At 43.2% G+C, this 23,989-nt stretch overlaps 1 protein-coding gene across 1 annotated transcript in view; it reads left to right on the top strand.

Annotated features, from left to right (window-relative positions):
* The window catches only part of LOC147665085 (killer cell lectin-like receptor subfamily B member 1B allele A), a 300,500-nt gene extending 284,311 nt beyond the window's left edge, over positions 1-16,189 (top strand). Inside the window, exon 5 of the mRNA XM_086949772.1 lies at positions 14,319-16,189. Coding sequence (XP_086805898.1) covers positions 14,319-14,442 — 124 coding nt within the window. The 3' untranslated portion in view covers positions 14,443-16,189. The remainder of the gene's footprint in view (positions 1-14,318) is intronic.
* Positions 16,190-23,989: the final 7,800 nt, after the last annotated feature.

Below are 23,989 nucleotides of genomic sequence, written 5' to 3'. Positions count from 1 at the left end.
CAACTGCTTCATCTTCATTGCCATCCTACTTTACATATTGGCGACAAGGACTACGGCGATCCCGGCAATCCTGACAGCATTTTACCATTTTTGCGCATTCTCCTGGAAAATACCTACGTTTACATATGCGCGTCGCTTCAAAACCTTCACTTTCCGTCTCTAATACCGGAAACCTCGTCATCACACTACGCTGCAGTGAGTTTTAAGGAATTTATTCATTTTTCGTCAATCCTGACAGCCTACTGGTTGATTTCTCGAGCGCTTTCCAACGTGGATGATATCATTTGCCTACGTCATCACGCTCACGCTCTGGGTGCCATTTTGTTTCACTCGTTTCCATGGCAATATTTACCGAGTGATTTTCGAGTCTGTTTCTTCGATTTTCTACAGCGAGCGCATCGAATTAAAAAGGTATTTATTTAAAAAAAAAAACTTAAGACTTCTATACAACCTCTCCATTCACTTTATATACTGTATTTACAAGTTTAAAAAAGAAAAACGTTTACAAAGCTTCCTATTTACATTATGGCCACTAACCAACAAATTGTGTACTTGAACCATTTTTTACCTAATCCTGGTAAACCCAAAGAGTCGTGGAAATTGTGGTTTATTAGTTTTGAAAATTACTTAGTGGCAATTGGAGCAGATGATTATCCTGCAAAAAGGAAGCTGGCTATTTTATATAGCCATTTGGGAACTGCTGGAAAGGAAATTTATAACAATCTTCCATTGTCTGTACCTCCATCAGGAGATGGAGAGGGATGGAATGCTTTTACAGACGCAGTTTTGAGATTAAATAAGAAATTTATTGATCAGCCCAGTGTCATGATGGAACGTTTCAACTTCATGAAAAGGAAACAACATCAAGATGAGTCTGTGGAGGACTTCATCTCTGTTTTGAGAAATTTGGCTGCGGAATGTAATTTTGGGGCATACTTAGACACTGTTCTTAGAGACCAGTTTGTTTACAACTGCTATCACAAAAAGATTCAAGAAAGGATTTTGAGTTGTCGTGACCCCACTCTTAATGAGGTTTTGGATATGGCCAAGAGCGTAGAAAGGTCGATTGTCTCTTCCAGATGCATCACCGATGGAAATCTTCTTCAAAATGAAAAGGATGTACAAATTAATGCTGTTATTCAAAGAAACTCATCATTTAAACCTTTTCAAAAGAAAGTTAATTCCTATTGCTTTAGATGTGGATCAAAAAGTCACCTTAGTAACAGCCCCACGTGTCCTGCGTTGGGTAAAAAATGTACTTTTTGTAGCAAAATTGGCCACTTTAATATTGTTTGCAGAAACAGGAAGGGTGTTAGAATCAATAACCTTTCTTCTGTTGAAGACCCCAATGTAAATATTTCCAATGTTGAAATGTCTTTCTTGCAATCTCCATTTGATGATCTTCACATTAACTCTATTCAAAATGTTGATCCTAACCTGTCTATTCCTGAAAGGAAAATTCTCTCCATTGATTTAGTTGAGCTTGATCTAGACACTACACTTGTCAAAGACCCCACTTGCTGTGTAATTGTTGATGGCGTAAAATTAGACATGATGGCAGATTCAGGAGCACCTGTTACCATCATCTCTGATACCTTATTTAATGAAATCTGGAGCAAGAACGTAACTTTATCTCCTCTTGACATCATTCCCAAAGCCTATAATAAGAAACATATTGACATGTTAGGCTATTTTATTTCAAGAATTGAATGTCTAGGTAGGTTTACTACTACGAAAGTATACATTGCCATTGATGGGAAACTTATTGTTGGATGGCAAGATTTGGCTAGAATGGGTTTGAAATTGGTTCCTGGTTCTGACACTCCAGTCCAAATCAATGAAACCTCAATTTTTAATGTAATTCATGAAGAAGACTTGGAGATTCAGAATTTAATATCTGAATTTCCAGAAGTTTTCAAAGATTCCGTGGGCTACATCAAAGATTTTGAGCATCTGATCAGATTAAAACCCAATGCCATTCCTGTCTGCCATAAGCTGAGGAATGTTCCTTTGAATGTAAGAGATGACCTTAAAAAAGTTCTAGACAACTTGGTTTCAGAAGGCATTATTGTCCCTACCAATTCTTCTTTATGGGTTAGTCCTATTGTTGTCGTTAAGAAAAAGGATTCCTCTATTCGTTTATGTGCGGATTTGCGCTCCCTTAATCAAAACATCATTGTGGATTGCCATCCCTTACCTAAAATTCAAGAATTGTTGACAGGTATTTCGGAATCAAAAATTTTCTCACTTTTGGACCTTAAGAGTGCGTACCATCAGATTCCTCTCTCGAGGTCCTCCTCTGAGTTAACAACCTTCATAACCCCCTTCGGGGCATTCAAGTATCTCAGACTCCCTTTTGGTTTGGCTTCTGCCGCCAGTGTCTTCCAAAAATTTATGGACACAATTTTGCATGACATCCCAAATGTACAAGCCTATCAGGATGATGTCCTGATTCATTCAAAAAATAGATCAGAGCATCTTAAAGTGTTAAGGAAAGTTTTGTCTCGCTTTCAGGAAGTTGGCATAACTCTGGGTGTTAAGAAATGCATATTCATGGTAAAAGAACTTGACTACTTGGGCCATAGTATTTCTGCAAATGGTATTAAACCAAAGATTTGTTTGACCAAAGCTATTTCTAATGTTGCTGTCCCTAAAGATAGGGATGCCCTAAGGTCATTTCTTGGACTTGCTGAGTACTATTCACGCTTCATTCAAAATTATTCTCAGTTTGTCCAACCTCTCCGCACCTTACTTAAGAAAGATATCAAATTCATTTGGTCTGAAGAAGCTGACAAGGCTTTTGACACTGTTAAAAAGGTTATTGTTGAAGCACCTGCACTATCATCATTTAATCCAAGTTTAGAATGTACCATTGCTGTTGACGCAAGTCAAAAGGGTTTAGGTGCAGTGTTAACTCAAAGAGACTCTTGTAGGGAGAATACTATAGGTTTTGCGTCAAGAGCCTTAAATGTAGCTGAGTCTCACTATAGCACTATTGAAAGAGAAGCCCTTGCCTGTTCCTGGGCAATTGAGAAATTTAAAACATTTATATGGGGCTCTCACTTTATTCTCCTCAGTGATCACAAGCCCTTACTTCATCTTCTCAATGGTAATGGTACAGGCAAGGCTTCTTCTAGATTAGTTCGCATTTTGTCTAAGCTACACGAGTACAATTTCACCATTAGACACATTTCAGGTGGCAATAATTTGCGAGCTGATGCCCTTTCAAGACTTACTTTACTTGAAAATGACGTTGATGATGATTCCGTTGATGACGTTGAGTGTGTTGTAGCATCCATAGAAGAGTTGGTCCTTTCACCTTTTTGTATATCAGAGACTGAATGGAAGCATAGTTGCTCTGAGGATTCAGTTCTTCTCAATGTTAAAAATCTAATTGTTTCTGGGTGGCCAAGAATTCGCTCTCTCCCTGCGTCCTTGAAAGTCTTTGCTCAAGTGTCTGGTGAACTTTCCATTGCTAATGATGTCATTTTTAGGGGTGATTTATGTATCCCTCCTTTGGGTATTAGGAAAAAACTTTTTGACTTTGCTCATCAGGGACACCTTGGTGTTGGCAGCACCTCAAGGAAATTGAAGGAACACTTTTGGTGGCCCGGTTTAGATGGTGATGTTGCTAACTGGATTGGGTCTTGTTCTACTTGTCTGGTTTCGGACAAGCACTGGAAGACACCCCTTTTACCGTTGCATACAGTTCCTTTTCCTGCTGAAGCTTGGCAAAAGCTAGCTATTGATTTCTCTGGTCCTTGGGAGGTTTTACCTAGTAATAAACGTTTTATTGTGTCACTAGTTGACTATCATTCTAAGTGGTGCGCTTTTGAGTTCTCTGATTCTCCCACTTCTGTTGCTGCCATTGATTTCCTCAGTAAAATTTTTCTCTCTGAGGGTCCCCCTAGGGAATTGGTCAGTGACAATGGCTCTCATTTTTGCTCATCTTCTTTTGAGTCATTTCTTAAGTCACATGATATCAAACATCTTAAAGTGGCACTATACTCCCCTTCATCCAATGGACTAATTGAGAGGATGAATAGGTTTTTAAAGGAGGGAATACAGACCGCTGTGTCTTCTAGTTTGGATGTAGAAAAGTTCCTTAGGGGCAAATTATGGTCTTACTTAGTTACCCCTCATAGTACAACTGGTGTTTCCCCTTTCAGACTCCTTAGAAAAAGAAATCCAAATGGGAATATTTGCCCATCTTGGATAAAAGACTTGAAAACTAATCACAACTCTTGTTTAGCTTGTCTTGACAAAGAAATTGTCAAAGTAAATGTTGCTTCTAAGCAATTATCCCAAGAAAGAAATTTTAATTCAAAGTTTCTTTCTCCCATTCAGCCCTTCCATGTTGGAGACTGGGTCATGATTAAATTTAATAATAAGGTTAAAAAAGGTCTATCTACCTTTTCTTTACCTACTCAAGTCCTCAAAGTTTCCAAAGGTTCTCTCTTCCTTGATGGAAGGGGGTGGTGGAGTAAGCGTGTCATTGTTAGACTTTCTCCCGAACAGGCAAGGAAAATCTCCTCTAGTAAATATGTAAATGAATCTTCCTCATCTTCTTTTTTCCCTTTAGGTACCACTTCTGATGAACATGATGAACATTCACCTGTTACTCCTTTTTGTTCTCGTATTTTAGCTTCTAACGCTAATGTTGTTGCAAATTCTAATGTCAATGAACCATTGTGTAATGATACTGTTAACCCTCATGTTACTGCAACTCCATCTCTTGTTTCCACTGACAGGTCTCACAGGAATTGTTCTCTTCCTTCTCGCTTTAAGGATTATTTTCTTTCTTAAGTTTTCACTTTTCTTCTATCTTTTATTTTGTGTAAATAGGGAGAAGATGTAAAGTGCATGTAACTGTTTTCATTCGAATAGGTTACATGGCGGGCTGCGGCGCGCTCATGTATTCTCTTGTGCCTTCATTGTTTGGTTACCATTGCGTTCCAACATGCTGCACGCACTTCTGAAGAGAATGTTTCTCTTCAAAAGTGCGTCCCTCGTGTCATGTTGGACACGTTTGTATGCTAATTGTACTGTACTGTACCTGAGTCAGTTTCTCCACGGACTGGTTCCTGGCAAGGTGCGCTCCTGTGATCTGCTGTCCTGTTCTTGAATAAACTATTAATTAATAGTTACAACTGCTTCATCTTCATTGCCATCCTACTTTACAGTGGGGAAGGGCGTGTCCATCACGTTAAATGCATTTGAGGATCCCAGGTATTGCCCGGTCACCTTGGTCAGGGAGTACCTGAAAATCAGGCCTCTGCTGGCAGGCACCTTCTTAATTCATGCTGACGGCACACCATTGACCAAATTCCAGTTGGAGCGAGTAATGGCCACGGTGATGGCCAGGGCAGGCTTGTCAGCTACCGATACAGGTCGGAAATTTTCCAGCCATTCATTTAGGATAGGGGCGGCTACCGCCGCATACAGGGCCGGGCTGGGCGAGGAAGGTGTCAAGAGGGTGGGGAGGTGGTCGTCCTCTTGCTATCAGCGGTACGTCCGCCCTTGAATACTTCTGGCCGCAGAGGGCCATGCCTATTCACGTGAAATAGGGAACAGGAGCCATTAGAGCGGCAGGCCATGGTTCCCATGAGCATGTCAGAAGTAGAGATTGTTGTGTGATGTTATGCAAAGCCAATTTTTCGTTTGTAGTGTAGAAATGTGCGTGTAGATGTGATGAAAAGCCAATTTTTCGTTTGTAGTGCAGTGTTCACTTATAAATAAAACATTAATATCAACGGTGTCTTTTCTTGCAGCTGATTGTTGCGTGTGGGTGATGGGCCATTCTTACGTTAACAGGCTGGAGCAGTGGGCGATATGCAGGAGATAGGATCTGGCCTTGGCAAGGACACGAATTCTATGGCTGGGTTTCCCTGGAATGAGATGGGGTCAGCTGAGGCGCAGGCTTGAGCAATGTCTAGCAGCACGGGGCGGTCCTCCCAACATCCTCATTATCCATCTGGGGGGGAATGACCTGGTCACAGTGGGGAGGAGAGCCTTAATAGAAGCCATGCAGAGGGATGTGACAGCTATAACTAACCAATTGGGAGCCACGGAGTTAATATAGTCGGAGATTGTCCCCAAAAAAGGCCTGGAGGGGAGCACGGTCAGTAGTTGCAATAGAGCAATGCCGAAAGAGGGTCAACAGGTCCATGCAGAAATTCATGGAGAGGAGGGGCCTGAGGTTCATTAGGCATGCGCTGATACAGGAAAGGACCGAAGGATATTACGAAAGCGACGGGGTGCACTTGTCTGGGCTGGGTATCGATGTCTTTCTCCTAGACTTACAGGGAGCCCTGTCAGCGGCAGGGTGCCAGTAACAGGGTAGGTGGGGGGCTCTGTCATCGACGTGGGCCTCCTCCAGAGCTGTGGCTGAGTACAGGGCGATCTGGAAGCAGATGGACAGTAGGGGTACCTCTGCGGCAGAAGGATACAGTCTAAATACCTCTGCTTGGCACAGTAAGGGTGCCTGAGCCAAGAACCTGGAGCCGAGGGGGATCCAGGAAACAGCGTCAGCGCCCCGTTAGTCCTTCGGGCGGTCAGGGGGCCTGAACGGACCGGGGGTGTGTCTCATCGCTCCGCCCTGACAGGGGGGGCGGGAGTATAACGAAATAAAGTGATAATTTACTGCACCGTCAGAGCATCGCCTCGCCGTGCAAGATGGCTCCTTAGGCATGCGGGTCAGCGAGGGGCTGCCGCATTGCATCGCCTGTAAGATGACCCACCTTATCAGCTACCTGTTGTACGAAATAAACCTGCATCACTGCTTTCCCACAAATATGTCTCATGAGTTCCTTGGTATATAAGTGTTAACGTGCGCAGTGCGGAGCGAGCGCTGGCGGTGTGGGCACTATGAGAGAGTACATGTTGAAGATTCTGTTACCTGTCTGCGGCACATCGTAAATATTATGTGATGTGTGCTGCATGACGTGCAATGTTAGAGAAGACACCCATTTTTCTTTTGCATTTTGAAAACGCTGCTATTTTGATTGTGGGCACGTTGGAATAAGATGTGGAGTCTGCAGAAAGTACTGGAAAATCTCCATTTGAGTTGTTCTTAGGGAGGTCCTCAAACACTCTTTTTTCAGAGTTGGATGGAGACAAAGGTATTAAGTAGAATGGAACTGGGGTGTAGAGAGATCATGTAATGAGGGTACAGGAAAAAAATCAGGATTAAAGGAAAAAAGTTAAACATAATGAGTTAAAGGTGGGAGATTGGGTGTGCGTCAAGGCTTCAGTCGGGTGCATGTATTGGTCCTAATTTCCTAAACCTATACAAGTGACACAATGTTTCCTAAATGGTGTTAAGATACAAAATGGAAGAATTTGGAATAAAACCCATGTAGTGCTACTCAAAATAAATTTGGAGGACAAAGAGAATTCTTCAGAATCTCAATCAGAATCATTTAAAAGGGAGCAGAAAAACTAGTTCTTCATGTTTAAAAGATTGTGATTTAAGTTGCTATATTGTAAAAAAAGGAAGCAGTGTACTAAAGTATACGTTTTTTAGCGAAAAGCACTTATTATGTATATGTGTAAAATGTTTACTTTTCTATAAGTGTAACATGTTTAAGTTATAGTTCATTTATAGAGATTATTTATTGAAGGGAGGAGAAGTTCGATATCTGCTTAGGACAGTTTGACAGTTTTGTGGTGTCATAGACCTTGGAGTGCAGAATGCTGTTTGACTAGTGGTCAGTTACCACTAGAGTCTTGTTGCATGAGGTGTTATATTAATTATTAGAACATTTAAATGTTGGGAGCTCCATTGCAGACAATGGAGTGCCCCCTGCTTCTACGGGCCGGTAAAGGCCCGCAGAGCAACATTCCAATGTTCTACAAAGGCTCCTAAAAGCTCGAGGAGATTTATAACCCCTCGAGCTTCGAGAACCCTTTGTTTAATTTGTTAGAACATTCTGCCCTCTAGTGGCAGAATGTTCTAATAGCCTTATAGCCCTTTGTAGCAGGGCTATATCGGCAATTAAAGTCCCGCTGTCTCGTTAAAGTCCCTCGCCTTCAGCTCGGGCCTTTAACGATTCAGCGGGCCTTTAATAGCCGTATAGCCCGCTACGGCAGGCTATAAGGCTATATTAGAACATTCAAAATCAATGTAGAAAGGATCACTGGTCCTGCATAACCAAGGTCTGCAGGTAGGTAAATAGGTGTCTCCCAAATAAAAGACCCTCAAACACGTGTTTTTAAAAGTTGCGTAGCGGTATATGATGTGTTCCCGCTCTTTGTTACACGTGATTGTGCGTAATCCTTGGGTCAGTTTTTTGTTTGCACCCTCCGCCAGGAGGTTTTACCTTTGGTTAAAACAGTAGTGATAGTGAATAGTGAATAGTGAAATAGGGCGTTAGAAATACCCGGACAGCCAGGGATTCAACTTTAAAAAGTGGTCCACTTTTAACCTCACTTAACCAGTGTGCTAGAATTCATAAACCATTCCATAGCTGCACAACTACAACTTTCTTGCCCGAATCCAGATATATTAAAGTTGAATCCCTGGCTGTCCGGGTCTGGCTGTGAACAAAGGCTTCAGGGATTACAATCCCCTCACGCTCCCATAAGGATTTGTTCTTTTTTGTTGGAAAGTTCTGTCCTCTAGTGGCAGAATGTTCTAATAGACTTATAGCCCTTTGTAGCTGGGCTATACCGGCTATTAAAGTCCCTCTCCCTTGTTAAATGCTGGAGAGGGCCTTTAATAGCTGGTATAGCCCTCTATGGCGGGCTATAAGGCTATAATCTCCAATGTATCCACAAGCATTGTCATGGTTTTGTACACGTTACAATAGCCCTCTGTAGTAAACTCTATGCCATGACCTAGAAAACTAGAGCAAAGGGATTGGCTGTGGCGCTGTGCTGTGGTTTTCCTGGTTTGGGCAGCTGTCCTGCTGCAGTATGCATTGATTACAGGAGGGTGTGTAAATCTCTTTTGTGAAATATTGGATATAACACGTAATTTATATGAAATTCAAATTTGTCTTTTAGCACTAAATACATTGTTTGACAGGAGAACGCATTTCGAGGTAGAAAATACAAGCAGCGAGAACAGGTGCCCCCATTCTGGCCGCTCACTTTGCTCCTGAGCGTTTGCAGTAAAATCTTGCCATGTAGGGTATGAATACGATGGTATTTCACTTAGCAAGTGCGATATTTCAGAACATGCTGGCGTAAATGTACATTTTATCTGGGCCTAATTGAATTTCAGATCCATAGAGGGTCGTTATGCTCTCTCTTTTGCAAGTCCATTCCTCAGACCCGCGTTCTAGACAGGACACTGCTATGGTACTGGTTCAGAAGGTGAGGAATGAGTGGGTAGAAGTAAAAGTTCACTATCCTAGTGACATATTGATTTCTCACCGCCAGTCTGCTTTCCCAGGCCCTTATTTATGAGGCCTTGCGTCAGTTTTGCGCCGCCGGTGCGTCACTTTTTGTGACGCACCAGCGGCGTAAAAAATGCGCCTTGTTGCGCCATATTTAAAAAGTGATGCATCTACGTAGATGTGTCACTTTTTAAACCCCTGCGCCACATTATACCTGCGTCAGGTATAATGTATGCAGAGGGGGCGTTCCCCCGCAAAAAGCCTCGTAATAGTGACGCAGTGAAATCTATGAGATTTCACTGCGTCACTTTTAGGATGCTGTTGCGTCATAATCTTGCGCCTGCCTCACAGCATGCGTAAGACTGATGCAAGCCCTTTCACATGGGGCTTTCCCCATGTGAAAGGACGCATTGCTGGAGTTGTCACTTTTGTGACACACTCCAGCAATGCGTCACTTTTGCGCTTACAGATACGTCAGAAATACTGACGTATCTGTAAGTCCTTGCGACATGATGCGTCATACATTAAATATGACGCATCATTGGTGTCGCAAGGAGTGCGCACAGAAAAGTGACGCATCGCTGTTTTCACGCAGCGATGCGTCACTTTTCATAAATGAGGCCCCCAGTTTCTACAGTGGATTTAATTGGACTAAAACTTTCAAGTTCAATATTACTTTGCCTCTTCAATAGCAGGTGCTACTGACAAGCGGTGGGGGCTGGAGAGAGGGGCGGGAAATAATATTTAAAAGAATGCACTTACCTTTTCTCCACCGACCGCTGATTCTTCATTCTCCGTCCTCCTCTCCACTCGTCATGAAGCACAGGAACCCCCTGAACAATCGCAGCGCTGTGATAGCTCTGTACACCATGGTTCGGCGTCATGAAGCACAGGAACCCCCTGAACAATCGCAGCGCTGTGATTGGTCTGTACACCATGGTTCGGCGCTCAAACGGGGACTGGCAGCCTCTGCCTGTCCTCCACCCAGGCTGTAATGGAGCCTGCATGGAGAACATGCAGAGGGCGCATGATGCTTTGACCGGCCAGTCAATGCATCATGTGCACTTTAGGTGCAGCTACCACTCTCCCATGTGATGCGGGGGGAGCCCAGCCCCGCTTGCCTGAATTTAGCTGCAAGATGTATTTTTTATTTTTTTATTTATTGAAACAGCTTTATATAGCGCTGGCTAGACCCGAAGGTATCAGAGCACTTTACATAAGGGCAGCAAAATAACAACAATAATAACAATTACAACTTACATCAAATGTATGAGACAACATTAACGTGAAAGAAAGGAGAGAAATGTAGAGAGGAAAGGGGGAGAGGGGAAGTTAGAAGGGAGTGGATGAGGGGGAAGAAAGAATAAGAGCGAGGGGAAAGTCATCCCAAAGACCGCATGGTTAGGTTACGGCCAGGGAGGTAATCCCAAGCCAATCTCCCCAATAGCTCACAAGGAGGCTCCAACGGGCATCGGTCAGGAAGATAGATAGAAAGGAGAGAAGGAAAATGCAGAATGGCAGAAATATGATGAGGGGAGGGGTGGGCGAGACAGGGAGAAGGGGAGAAACTGTGCCCAAGGTCCGGCTGGGCAGGTGACGGTCAGGGGGTGATCCCAGGCCAATCTCCTCATTAGCTGAACAGAGCTGCTTTACTGGGCGTCAGACATAATGCTCGGACTCCACTGACAGGAAAGAGGTCATGTGTACTAGGGAAATGTCAGAAAAGTGCGGGGTGGTCCAATAAAATTCCAGATGTTCTCTTGAGGTCAGTCCCAGTTCTGGAAGAGTTAAGTAATAAAATGTTTTGTAAAAAGGGTCACCACAGTCTGCCATGTTGGGGTCAGGCATCCCGGAAGGGTTAGGACAGTAAAAGTTTAGTAAGGGGGATAAAGAGTAACCACTGTCGGCCATTTTGGGTCAGGCATTCTGTAACCCTAACCCACACCATGAGAGTGTCTAGAACAAAAGAACTTTACAGGAAGGGAAGGGCCAGTCTCCATTAGTTAATTAAGAGGGACACTAGATCTCCCCAGCGTCCCAAGGCGCTCGAGGCATGACGCAGACACTGTACACACACTGGGAAACAACTCCCATTACAGTGGGAAGCGTGGTGGGAGCCGCCATTTTGCCACACGCAGGGAGGGGGGGGCCCTCACCTCGATTTTCGACTACCAGTGTCTCTGGGTTCCGAGCAAGCGATCAGGCCTAGCCGCTGCGGCTGAGGGTTGCTTATCCCACGAAGCGGACGGCCACACCAGCGGACACGGGTGGATGGCGGCTCGTCATGATCGAATTTTGAGTAGTTCCAAAGTACGGGGATGTGCCTGTTGTGTAGCTGGTAAAGTAATGCTACGGATGGCCACCGGGGAAGCAGGATGTGGAGCCCCCAGTTACGCCGCAATCAGGAATAGGTTCCAAGGATCAGCTCTCTATGATGCAGTCTCCACTCCGATATTACTAAATACGGATCTGTTCAATCACGGGCGCCATCTTGAGCGAAGAAAAACAAACGTTATTATTTTATTTTTTGCATTCCGCTTTCAAAACAGAAGTTCATCTCCTTCAGTTAAAAAGTAGAATTAAAACCTCACATACGTGAAATTATCATGAAACATACTGTACATAAAACTAGCATGTATGAAAATTAAAACCGGCCAATTGCACCACTAGAGGGAAACCCTAAGCCCTAGACAGGGGCATACCACATTCCCTTCTGGTCCTGATGAAGTGCTGCTCGACTTTGGGGAACACAGGGCACGAAACATGTTGACCACACCCTATTAGTAGCTATCCTGGTACTTGATGACCATATGATAGCACCACTGCTTTTAGCTAGACCTGGTACCTACTTCCTATAAAACTTGTTCTTTGGGTTCCAAAGCCTATTTTAATCACCACTCCCACCCTTCACTAGATACACCGTTAGGTAGCCCCCTCACTTGCACTCATCTCTACGGCATCCTCAGATAAAAAGATCTCCGTAAAAGAGCCCCCAGGCCCGTCAGGCATTGCAGCGCCGGCCTGACGAGGAGCGCCCTATGATGAAGCATGAAACCCTAATGGGTGTGTGAGGGCATCATGATCTGAATATCAGATCTTTCGACAACAGGACTATTCAACACAAAGGTCCACCTTTAGGGACCCCCTGCTCTGGCTAAGGAGGAACTAATCTTATCTTGCGATTCCTATTTAATGGTGCTCAGTTTGTCGCCCTTGGAAAGCTGAAGTCTGAGTTAACCCTGTTGAGAGTGAATATGTGACCTTTCACAACACGTCGGTAAGAGTTCATGTCTGTCAGGCTTTAATATTATGAAAAGAACACATCTCTATAGTAATCTGGTAAAAGGCTTTGGCTCAGCCTTTCAGCCATTGGTTTGCCGGAGTGTTCTATAAAGATAGACTGCGGTTTTTCTGGAGCCTCGGTATCAATGTGGCTTCGCTCTTTCTCCACATGTTTTCTGTTTCTTCCTCACCGTACTACACATCTTTTGTCATTTCCCTTTATTGGCTTTCTCTTTTCTGGATTGTGACCTTTTTCTTGCAGTTTTTAAATTAGTAGATTGTGATTATTTCTTGGTATCCTGGGTTTCTTCTCGTAGTTCCTTTTCTGTACTTCTTTTTTTAAATGTATTTCTTTTTTAATATAGATACAAGGCTCTGTTTCTTCCCATGTTGTGTTTTCAATTTACTTTTATCTGTTGCTGTTTGTGTACTTGTCTGCGGTCTTAAATCTGTAATGTGGGCCAGTTTTACATCCAGCTTCCCACTTCTGTCTTACTCTTCTTTCCTTTTTATTTATTTCTCCATGATACATTTATTGCACATCTCAAGGGCTGTAAGAAGGGATTGAGTCCTGGTAGACTTGCTTATGAGCCTAAAAGTGCCTCATTGCCATTAATAGTAGGGGTGGCTGGAACTGTCACTCACGGAAACTCCGCGATGTTACATGAAAACTCAGTGAGATCCTGCTGAGTTCCACGAACAGGTGGAAATCTGCACAACACTCTGGTTTTTAGCACTGGAAGTTTGTTCTGACCTGCACAAACAGCACCACACGGTGTCCCAGCGGGCACTGCTTCTTTGCTGTCGCTTGAGTAGATTTTCTACTCGAGCAGCAGATTTCTCACTGCGAACGGTCGTGGCTGCCTGCAACGAGGAAATCTCGCTGGGTGCCCTCTTTGAGCTCGAAAATTGTGCTAGAAGATGCCAATTCTCGGTTGGCAACTTACTGTTGGCAAGCCACGTGCAAGATACTCTGCCACATGGCGATTGGCAGAAACTCCCATTACAAGGGTAACGCGAAGTGGCCAAATTTCTCTGGCAGAACAGTATTTATCGGCCACCCCTATTTAATGTACCCATTTTAGAATTTCTACTTGTAGCATTGTTGGTATGTGTGTAAGGGCATTGTGCTTGCTTGTGTGTTTGTATGTGTATGTAAGAGACTGGGTGAAGTGGATATGTAAGTGCAAGACATTGCAAACAAGCAAAACACTTTAACAGCACACAATCATGTATAGTAAATCGGCCAGTCATATTGATGCTTTTGTTTTTATTGTAACTGCTGATTGGTAGCTTATATACACACAACGCCACCACTTTTCTGATACGGGTGCCTTGCTGATCTGGCCTATTCACCAAACGCGAGCCAAGGGACATTATTGTAACCAATGGACTCTCCGGGCTGTTTGTGAAGGTCACCACTCACCCTCCCAACTGGTCACAATTTCTCCCTTAGTCTGACAGACCGGATCCCTGCTGCCAGTGCTTGATGACCAGTTTAATCCTGGATGTCCTCTTTGTCCGTCTTTTATTTCCACACGAGGAGTTGCCGCACCTTGGCAGGTGTCTAATAGGTGTTATATCCTGAGTCTGTAAATGTAGATTCATAAATCATGTAGTTGTGAAAAAAAAAACATTTTGTGAACATTTTGAACACTGTACTAACATTTTGACTTTTTTATTTTGTATTTTTAGGACTGTCATAACTGGTGGCTCAGATTGCGCCTATCTACATCATGCTGCCTACAGCAGCGCCAAGTGCTCCTCTCTTCGGAGATATATCTGCTCCAAACCAGCACACTGTGAAGAAGTAATTTAAAGCAGATAACATGAAGCTGGACCCCTTCAGCAGTGTGTAGGATGGGATGCCACAAGGCATTAACTATCATGATCTATTTGTGGCCACAGCCCTGTTCCATATTATCTGCCACAATGCGTTGTGATGAAGCTTTGGTCATAGAAACCAAGCCTGGTTATCAGGCGGATCATGCTGTAAAAAGACACAACCTTAATATGCAGGAAAACTAGAATAGCTGTCGGGCCTACAAAGTCCTCATGAATTATTCAAAGGACTGGAATCGTTTGGACTGTTACTAGATATAATCTCTACTGTATATTTGTGAATTGGAAAACTCCAAGCACAATTTGTTTTTATTTTTCAATCATGTTTACATTGTACATTTCTATTGTCTTTTAGTGTATTTATGTATGTGTAGCCGGTCTATACTTACTGTTGTCTTTAAAAGAAATCAGATAATTTATGAAGAATACATTTATATATTTAAAACTATGTGTTACCCTCCTCCCCATTGTATTGAAGTCTATACTAAGAAGTAATAATACAACTTTGCAATATATTCAGTCCCTCAGGCGGTATCTCTATGCGGATAACATTACTTAATAGATGGCTCATCTGCCGCCATCATCTGATGCCTCCTTGGGGCCGGTGCTTAATCAGGCAAAAAGATCAAAGGGTTAAGTTAAGTTATGGTTGGCTTTGGTTATAACTATATAAAGTACATTAAAAACAGTTGCACTGAAAAAACTGGCAATACACTTATTGGTACAAATTAAAAATTGAATAAACCCTGAAATATGCAAGTTATAGTTCTCATTAGGGTTGCAACATACAAACTCAGTAACACACCATGTAAACCATAACTAGGACCCAAATGGAACCTTCATGACCTCACTCTTTATGTGGAGATGTGATCACAAATGTTGTGAATAATGTTACAGCTGAGATCACATACCACATTACTCTTACCTCTATGAAATAAAAGGACTATATATGTAGTATTTATTGGTATGTATTACTTAACGTTTGCATGCAGGTATTATTTATTGGTATACTTGTTGTGAGGTCCTAAGCAGTGTGTTATGAATTCCAAATTTAGCTTTGTAAGAAATCAGGTTATTAGTTGTGCAGGATGTGGCCTGTGCAAGTAATAGGTCCTCAAGTTCTCCTTACCGGAAACCAAGCACCCCATTGTAGCTCTTGACTCTCAGTTAGCGAAGCAGAACAGTCCAAGGCCTACTACATGGGAGTGGTGTGAGCTGGTCATCGCTGTTCACTGGCACTCAATAAAAACACTCAATAAATGATTGTCCAGGCAGTGCCTTTTCTTTGAAAAGGAAACATACATTTATTGCACACAAGCTGCTAAATACTATGCATTAATTTACAAATATATTCATCAGGCAGATTGAAAATAGCTTAGATGATATTCTGAAATCACATTTGACCCCCGTAGCTCATGACTCCCAAAATCACAATACCTTCTCACCTCCAGCAGATAGCACATCACAGACTGAGGGGGGTGGGGGGGGTTCACTTTAAATAACTCGGGCATAATGGCTTTGTCTGAAGACCCTCTGTGAAGACAACAGCATATGAGGGAAGACTGTTCGCTTTGTCAGAGGTGCACAAATAATCCTGATGTTAAAAACCTGCATTTCATTGTAATCCATGACCTGTATAAATACCATGAGTAATTGCCAAAGCATTTCAACATTGATGGAACTCGCTGTCTCCTTTATGCCGTCAATAAAACATTTGAAATGATCGTAACGGGTCTGTCTTTTTAACATTTTTAGTTTTATACACCTTCAGGCTACATAAAATGCAGCCATAAAAGCAGCCACTAGAAGGCGCAGCACTCCCATCTTAAATGCAAAAGCTCCAGCTGTAGGAGTTCTTCACATAGTGATGAAAATCCTAGGAGGGCTGTTGGGTGGTTGTGGTGTGCTGTGGGGGGCTCATAAATTCGGTGATAACCAGAAACATATGGTCTGCCATGAAAAGTTATGAGGTGGGCTGCAGTGCCTCCTGCTGCTCCCATAACATTGTTAGCGATGCCCCCTGTTAAATTTGGCCACCACATGAAAGAAAAATTGGCAAGTTGAAGAAAGCCCAGCAATGCAATAATGGGTGCTTCCTCGAGGGGCAATGAATTTTATATCAGTATTTTGAGCCACTTTTACAGGCCATGTGTCACGTGCTCTTCTTGGTATTTTTTTTGTAGCTTGCAGAGTAGTTGTTCAATATAAGTTACAGAAAGAATGTTAAAGTTTTATGACATGTTAATGTACAAAAATGCAATATATTGTGCTGTTCCTAGTGGCATAGTGGTAAGTAATAGCAAGATTTTGAAAAATGAAAGAGAACTAATAGAGTTCATTAATAGCAATATTATGTGTTTAGAGGACTTCTGACAACTTTTTAGCCCAATGCCACTGCACCTGCTGCACCATTTAAATCATGACCCTGTTGTCTAAAAGGTAAGTGCACCTGTGACTGCCTGTTTAGTAGTAAAATATAGCAAGAATCAGTTTTAGTGGGGTACCTAGAGCTTTTGGTGCTGGTGATGGAGCGGTAATCTCTTCTGGTAGTTTCTCAAGGCAAAACCCTCATGCTACCTCTAATTTACAGCTCAAAAAGGTGTTGGGCCCTTCACACCAAGTATTACTTTCAGGAGACTTTAAATAAAGATGAACAGTCAAAAATGCAATTATTATTTAGGCCAATAAAGAGAGTTGTTGAGTATTTTTAAAGGATTTTATTTTCTAGTCAAAAGTTAATTTTCTCTGACACTTTATTCATTAGTAAGATATCAATCAGGTTACAGAATTTGGAAAACAGGAAAAATAGCATTAATACAGAACATATTACTGTCTGCATATAAGCATTACATATAGGAATGTGGCGCAAAATGTCATTCAAAACTATTAAAGAGTTTCTAAGAAAAATATAGTCTTGCAAGGCTAATCAAAAATCAAATAGTTTGCAAAAATCTCCCATAAACAGAAATAAATGCATAAGACAAATAAATCTTTTCAGACCTAATTAATTAGTCAAAGCATAACTGAAAGTTTAGCATCTAAATAAAAAAAAACCTTTCTATCTGTTGCTGTTCTTCTGCATCTGTCTGTCTAGAGAGCAAGCAGGGAGGGAGACAGCCCGCCCTTCACCAGACCTCAAAGGAATGTGGCCTGCATGTGCCAAGATATGATGTGGAAGCAAGAAACCTCCCCCTGACTCTCCTCGGACGCCCATGCACCCGTGACGATCTCGTACCTAACCCATAAGATGTCTGGCCTAATCGGTTCCTTCTCTCAAGAGCTCACACCCCCGAGCTCACACGCCCCCTAATGAGCCTAAAAGCCAGCTGAGCTGAGAAAGCCAGCCCCTCCTTCGGAGAGGAAATGTTTCAACTTCAGGAAAACCTGTACGTGATTGGTCAGTCATGATGGCATGAGTTCTCACAACCCTGACTCATTCTAAAAAACCTGACTTTATCAGTTTTAACAAAAGAAGCATACATGAATAACTACATTTTATAAGTTTGCAACAATTGCTAGGGAAAATGTTTCTATAGTTCCTTCCTTCCTTTCACAGTGCAGTCAGATGGATACTTTTAACTAACTGGTACATTGGCACAGTCACAAGAATGTACAGTTCAAGATGTCCTTGACTCCTTCCGCAGTTTGAGTCAAGCTGCCACAGTCTGCGCATGCTCTCTTCTCTTTCAAAGCAAGCCATAGCCTTGCTGGTTTCACAGGCAGCCATTTAATGGTAGACCCAAAATAAAACAAACACAAAGATAATATTAATTTCATGTAAATCAGCCCATTATGTTTCCCATTTCTATACTAATACTCCTTATAAATGTTTACCTAGCCAAGCTACTAGTGTAAAGCAGCTTTTCTATTATTTATGACAACATGCACAATAAAGGTGCAATGTGCGACAAAGAAAAAGAGGTGTTATTAACTGGAAATATTTATCAAAATATGCAACAAGTAAAATACTTAAGACAGAAATAGTGGATTTAGGGATGAGCTGGGAATAGAGAAAATTATTCTATTAATCTTCAAAGCTAAAAAGGCCACTTTTCTCTACATTGCAAAAACACATGTTAATTCAATTTAAATGCAGTCTGTCTGAAGCACAAAAATAAAACAATGCCTGACTGCAGATGAAATCTGCTCTATCACTGGTGCCACTGCACCTGCTGCACTATTGAAATCATGCTCCGGGTGCTTTCTAGATAACTGCACTTGTGACTGCCTATTTAGTTCTAACATATAGCATTATTTGGTGTTTAGTGGAGTTATGACCACTTGTGGCCCCTGTGCCAGAGCACCTGCTGCGCTATTGAAATTGTGAGGCTAGCGCTTGCTAGGTAACTGTGCTTGTAGCTGCCTGTTTGGTACTAAAATATAGAAATTTTAGATGTTTATTGGGCTGCCTAGAACTTTTGATTTGTCCTGGTGCCACTGCACCTGCTGCACCATTCAAATCAAGTCCCTTTTATCTGCAAGGTAACTGCAATTGTGACTCTCTGTTTAGTAGTCAAATAAAGCATTATTATTTGTTTACAGAAGTTCTGACTACTTTTGTGCCTGGTGCTGCTGCGCCTGCTGCACCATTCAAATCATTACCATTTGTCTGTAAGGTAACTGCACTTGTAGCTGTATGTAATAGTAAAATATAGCACAGCTCTTGTATATTAACTTTATTTTTTAACTTGCTATGTTTAATACAAGATTTACAATTTGATCATAAGGACTAAGTAGTTTAAGTTGAGAAAATCAATCCAATAATGCCTACAAAATGCAAAAAAAGTACTGAGGCATGAATAGGAAGTTCCACGAACGATCTAAGGCTAAAGCATCTGGTTTACACAACTAAGTAATAAAAAGCAAGCATATCAGCATACTGTTAGAAGGCGTCTGCCTTTTCCGTGGAAGGAGATATTATATTCACAGTGAATGCCATGCAATATCTGGACGATCTCATTTGGGAAGCAGAGCATCATCTTAACAAGGGGAGGAAGAGGACTGATTTGATGCCTGTATCATTGTTTTTTTTAATGAATAAGACCTAACCATCATTGAACACGTCCACAGCGGGCCTTCTGCCCTGGTCTCAAGGAAAATATGAGGTGACTGCTAACCCCCTTGTGGTGAAAAAGCCAAACCTCAGCAGTGCACACTCCTCACACACTACTAGAAGCAGGAATAGTTGTCACAGGTGCACACTACTCACCCTTCATGTGGTAGCCGTCTGACTCGAAGGACAGGATTCCAACCCCACAGCGGTAGCAGCCACGCTCCACCGACACCCACGCACCACCGAACCACTCTAACCCTCAAAATCGGCTGCAAAGGAGATGGATCGGACTGATTGCCCCTTTATTGGCTGATGAGCATGTGTGGTACTGTCTATGTCATTGGGAGTGAATGTAAGGAGCCAGCGGGTGGATGAATAGATGCACGACTAGTGAATGAGTGCCCTGATAAATTGCTGAATGAACGTCTGGCTGAGTTGATGGAAACATGAAGATATGGTCAGTTATAAGCAAAACTTTCTGGCTTTGTCAATGCTTATGAACATTAATTGTCCTATAGCGCTGCCTTGTGGTAATGTACAGATGTGCAATACACATATAATACAATCTAGCTACTCTTCATCTCCCCTCTTCCTTCAGAATGAATATACAAACCTTACTTAACATTGGAACATTCAGACTCAGCCTGATTTTATGTCAGGACCAGAGGCTTCAGATTATGTAATGTAATGTAAAGAACACTTCTATAGCGCTTCTTTCACTCCAAGGAGTATCTTGGCGCTCACCAACCTAGATGAAGGGGTTGGAGAGAAAGAGATGACTTGCGCACTGCATTACATATTACACCAACGCCCGACAAGCCGCATCGGATAAAGAAAAGACCCAAGTTTTTAGTGCTTTCCTGAAGTGGATTTCTTGGGACAATGATCGTAAAAAGGGCGGGAGCTTATTCCAGGCCTTAGAACCTAGTACAAAAAGTGATTTACCACCCTTTGTTACCAGCTTGAATCGAGGAGTTGTAAGTAGATTCTGACTAGCAGACCTATGCTTTCTCAATTTCTTTACTGACTCCCAGCAGCCAATGAGACTAAAGTAACATTTGTAAAAAAAACTTCATTTCCCATTAGGCTTTGAACCACGCCTCTTCAAACAACCAATAGTAACACATTACAGTAAACAAAATGATGAGGCACCATCTTGGGATTCCTCTTTCTTTGCTTCTGCGCAGTCAAGATAAATGCCTCATTAATTTGTTCCTATTTTCTAATGTGACTTTTGTTTCATTGATTTGAATGAATATTTAATGCGTTTTTATGGCGTTTGACAAATGGCGATTTTCTGTGCATATGTATGTTAAATGACCGTCGCGCCACGCGTTTTTCACCTCTTTCCTTAATTTATTCTCAGCGTGTGTTGCGCTGTATTAGCCTGTTATTTCTTCCCATATAGTTTCTTCCCCTTACCGCTTCTGACTCGCAGTGCGGTTGCCCTTGTGGCTCGCTGCCGGGGATTACCCCCCCAAACTCCCCTCCCCCGAGGGAGCGAGTCGCACGCCGGAACCCGACTGGGAATCCTTTGTGCATCTCGGAAGCCTGCACACGTCAGTGCACGCATGCGGCCCCGATCCTGCAAGCTGGTTGTTACGCCTCTCCCGGGCTGAATCGGGGAACTTCATGCGGCAGGCAGAATGTGGAGCCGGTACTGGGCCCTACTTTTGGCAGCGTTTTGTCACGCATATTAAGAAACACTCGAGTGTTTAACCCTTGCAAGCCCAGAAGTAGCAAATAATAATTTTTTGAATACCCTGAGACCGATTAGGCAGTCAGGGTTTTACACCCTCCATTAGTCCTATCGGCCAGGGATATTTTGGTACCTAGGTGGCCCCCTCTGCCCCAGCTTTGCTCCCAACCATCGCCCGTGTTCTGGAGAACTAGTGGGCTGTATAATTAAGCTTCCCTCTGGGGATTTGAGAGTTTGCTAATCTGGATGGCTGATATGTTAGACTGCGAAGTCTACGAGGAAGAGGTGGCAGCCTATGATGACCCTGATGGGGAAGGCTACTATTATGATGAATCTATGGAAGATATTATTGACAAAAAATTGGATGCCAAGCTGGACAAGGTCCTTTCCTCTGCCCTTTTACCTATTTCCCAGCGTTTAGAACAACTGGTTGCAGGTAATCCTATTCCCTCTGGTAGTCCTACTCCTGCCCCCCTCCTTACCCTCGAACCAGCGGGACTTTCCTGGCCTCACGTCAAAGTTTATTCCTCTCTATGTAAATCCAAAGAACAGAACCAGGATGATCACATCCCTGCCCCCTCTTCTGCCCTCACGAGTCCTGTTCCAGACACTACCACTGACGCAGGCACAGACACCGACTCCTCCCAAGAGTTCAGCCCACATAAATGCGCCAAGAAGCGCAAACACTCTTACTCGCCTGTCCACCCTTTACCCTTTCTTTTGCTTTTGTTCCTGCTGACCTAGTCCACCCCGCTCTGCTGACTGGGCTCACTCCCCAGCGGTAGCGGATTATATGCAAATTTACCTTAGGAGAAGTTTTAGCTAAAATGTTAGAGCCCGTCTAAAATCAGAATGTCCCCGTCCGGACCTGGCGCATAAAGTGGCAGTTACCCCGGATATCGATTTTTCAAAGAAAGATCCCAAAAAGGGCATAGATCGCACCCTTAGGGTGTGTCGGGACAAGGTGTTGGATGTTGCAGGCCCTCTAGCAAAAATCCTTGAGCTATCCCTGCAAGCACAAGAAACTGGAGCGGCTATTCATCCAGAGGTCCTAGCTGGGTGGACCCAGAGAGCCATCTGCCTCCTTGGCACGGCCGATTGCGCACTCTCCTCAGAGCACCGCAAATCCGTCCTATTGAGCATCAACCCGCAACTTGTGGAGTTGGCGGTGGATGAGCCAGGCCCTTTGGCTGAGGGACAGTTGTTTGGTGAATGCTTTGTCAAGGACATAGCAACATTTGTCAGTACCTTTGCTTCTTTAGATAAGTCCCAGTCTTCGTTAAGAAGAGTCTTCCACAAGGTCTCTGGTAGGGCGGGCTGTGTCCAAGGATGCTCGACCGGCCGCTGTGTCAACCCCTGTCCTCAATGAGGTTTCACCCCTCGGCGCATGGGGTACACCCAGGAACCTGATCAGGTGGGTTTCTACACCTCCAGGTCCTGCAGCTTCTGTGGCCGGTTCAACCACAAGGGTTGCAAAAACTTTGATGCCCCGTCATCTGGTAAGTTCTCAGCTCTTTCCAATGATCCCTCTCGGGGGCAAACTGTGACATTTTGTAGTGAACTGAACACATCTAACCTCAGATGCGTGGATCCTCCACACGATCCAAGGGTATTCGATAGAATTATTACACTCCCCCGTGTCAGATGGCTCCTCCTCGGCTTCTCCTTTTTTCCCTACAAGAGCAAACTTTTATAGATTCCGAACTTCAAGAGCTTTTGACCAAGCAAGCTATTGCTGTAGGACCCTTCATTCCCGAAGGGTTTTGCAGAAATGTTTTCCTGGTTCAAAAGAAGGGAGGCCGTCAAAGATTAATTCTAAACCTCAGGGAGTTCAACTCTTTTGTGGTGTACAGGCATTTCAAGATGGAAGGAATCCATCTATTGAGGGATCTTCTGTTGGAACAAGACTGGATGGTCCGTCTGGACCTCAAGGATGCCTACCTCACAGTTCCCATTTGCCCTTCTCATCAGAAATTCCTTCAATTCTACTGGAAAGGACAATAGTACCGGTATCGCACTCTACCCTTTGGCCTGCCCCCAGCTCCATGGGTGTTTACTAGACTGTTAAAACCAGTGGTAGCTCGCTTGAGAGAGATGGGAGAACGCATGATCGTCTATCTCGACGATATGCTGCTTCTGGCTCAAGATCGAAACCTTATTCTCCTTCACTTAGAGTGGAGAATGTCACTGTTACAGGAGTTAGGGTTTGTGATAACCCTCAAGAAATCCATGATCATCCCGAATCAGCAAATAGAGTTCCTGGGGTTTCATATAAATTTAATCTCTGGCCTACTGCTTCTGCCCATGACCAAAATCAGAACCATCAAGAGAGAGATCAGCTCCACTCTGTCCAAACAGATGATCTCGTTGAGGGTCCTAGCGAGGATTGTAGGTCTTCTGTCATCCTCTATTCAAGCCATCTTTGCAGGTCCTCTCCACTACAGGGCCTTGCAGCGCCTCAAGATTCACTACTTACAAAAAAAGTTTTCTTACGATCACCAATGTTGTGTTTGATCTCCTGTCGCAGAGTTTCTGATGTGCGTGCTTTAGATTTTGCAGGAAGGATGTTCTCTCTACAGGGTGTCTCATCATCATGAGACGGACCAAAACTATGTTACGTTCGGTCGAGTATCCTGCCTTTCCACACAATTATAAATTATGTGTTTTGCAATATTTGAAAACCTATAAAGAACCTACTTTGGCGCATAGGACTGATCCTTTGGGTCAAATATTGTTAGCAATCCAGAAGCCCTTCCGTCCAGTCTCAGTGGC

The sequence above is a fragment of the Lissotriton vulgaris genome, unplaced genomic scaffold (assembly GCF_964263255.1).
Source record: "Lissotriton vulgaris unplaced genomic scaffold, aLisVul1.2 SCAFFOLD_645, whole genome shotgun sequence".
In the NCBI taxonomy this organism is placed as follows: domain Eukaryota; kingdom Metazoa; phylum Chordata; class Amphibia; order Caudata; family Salamandridae; genus Lissotriton; species Lissotriton vulgaris.
The sequence above is the reverse complement of the archived record's forward strand: the minus strand, read 5'-3'. Positions and strand labels throughout refer to the sequence as shown.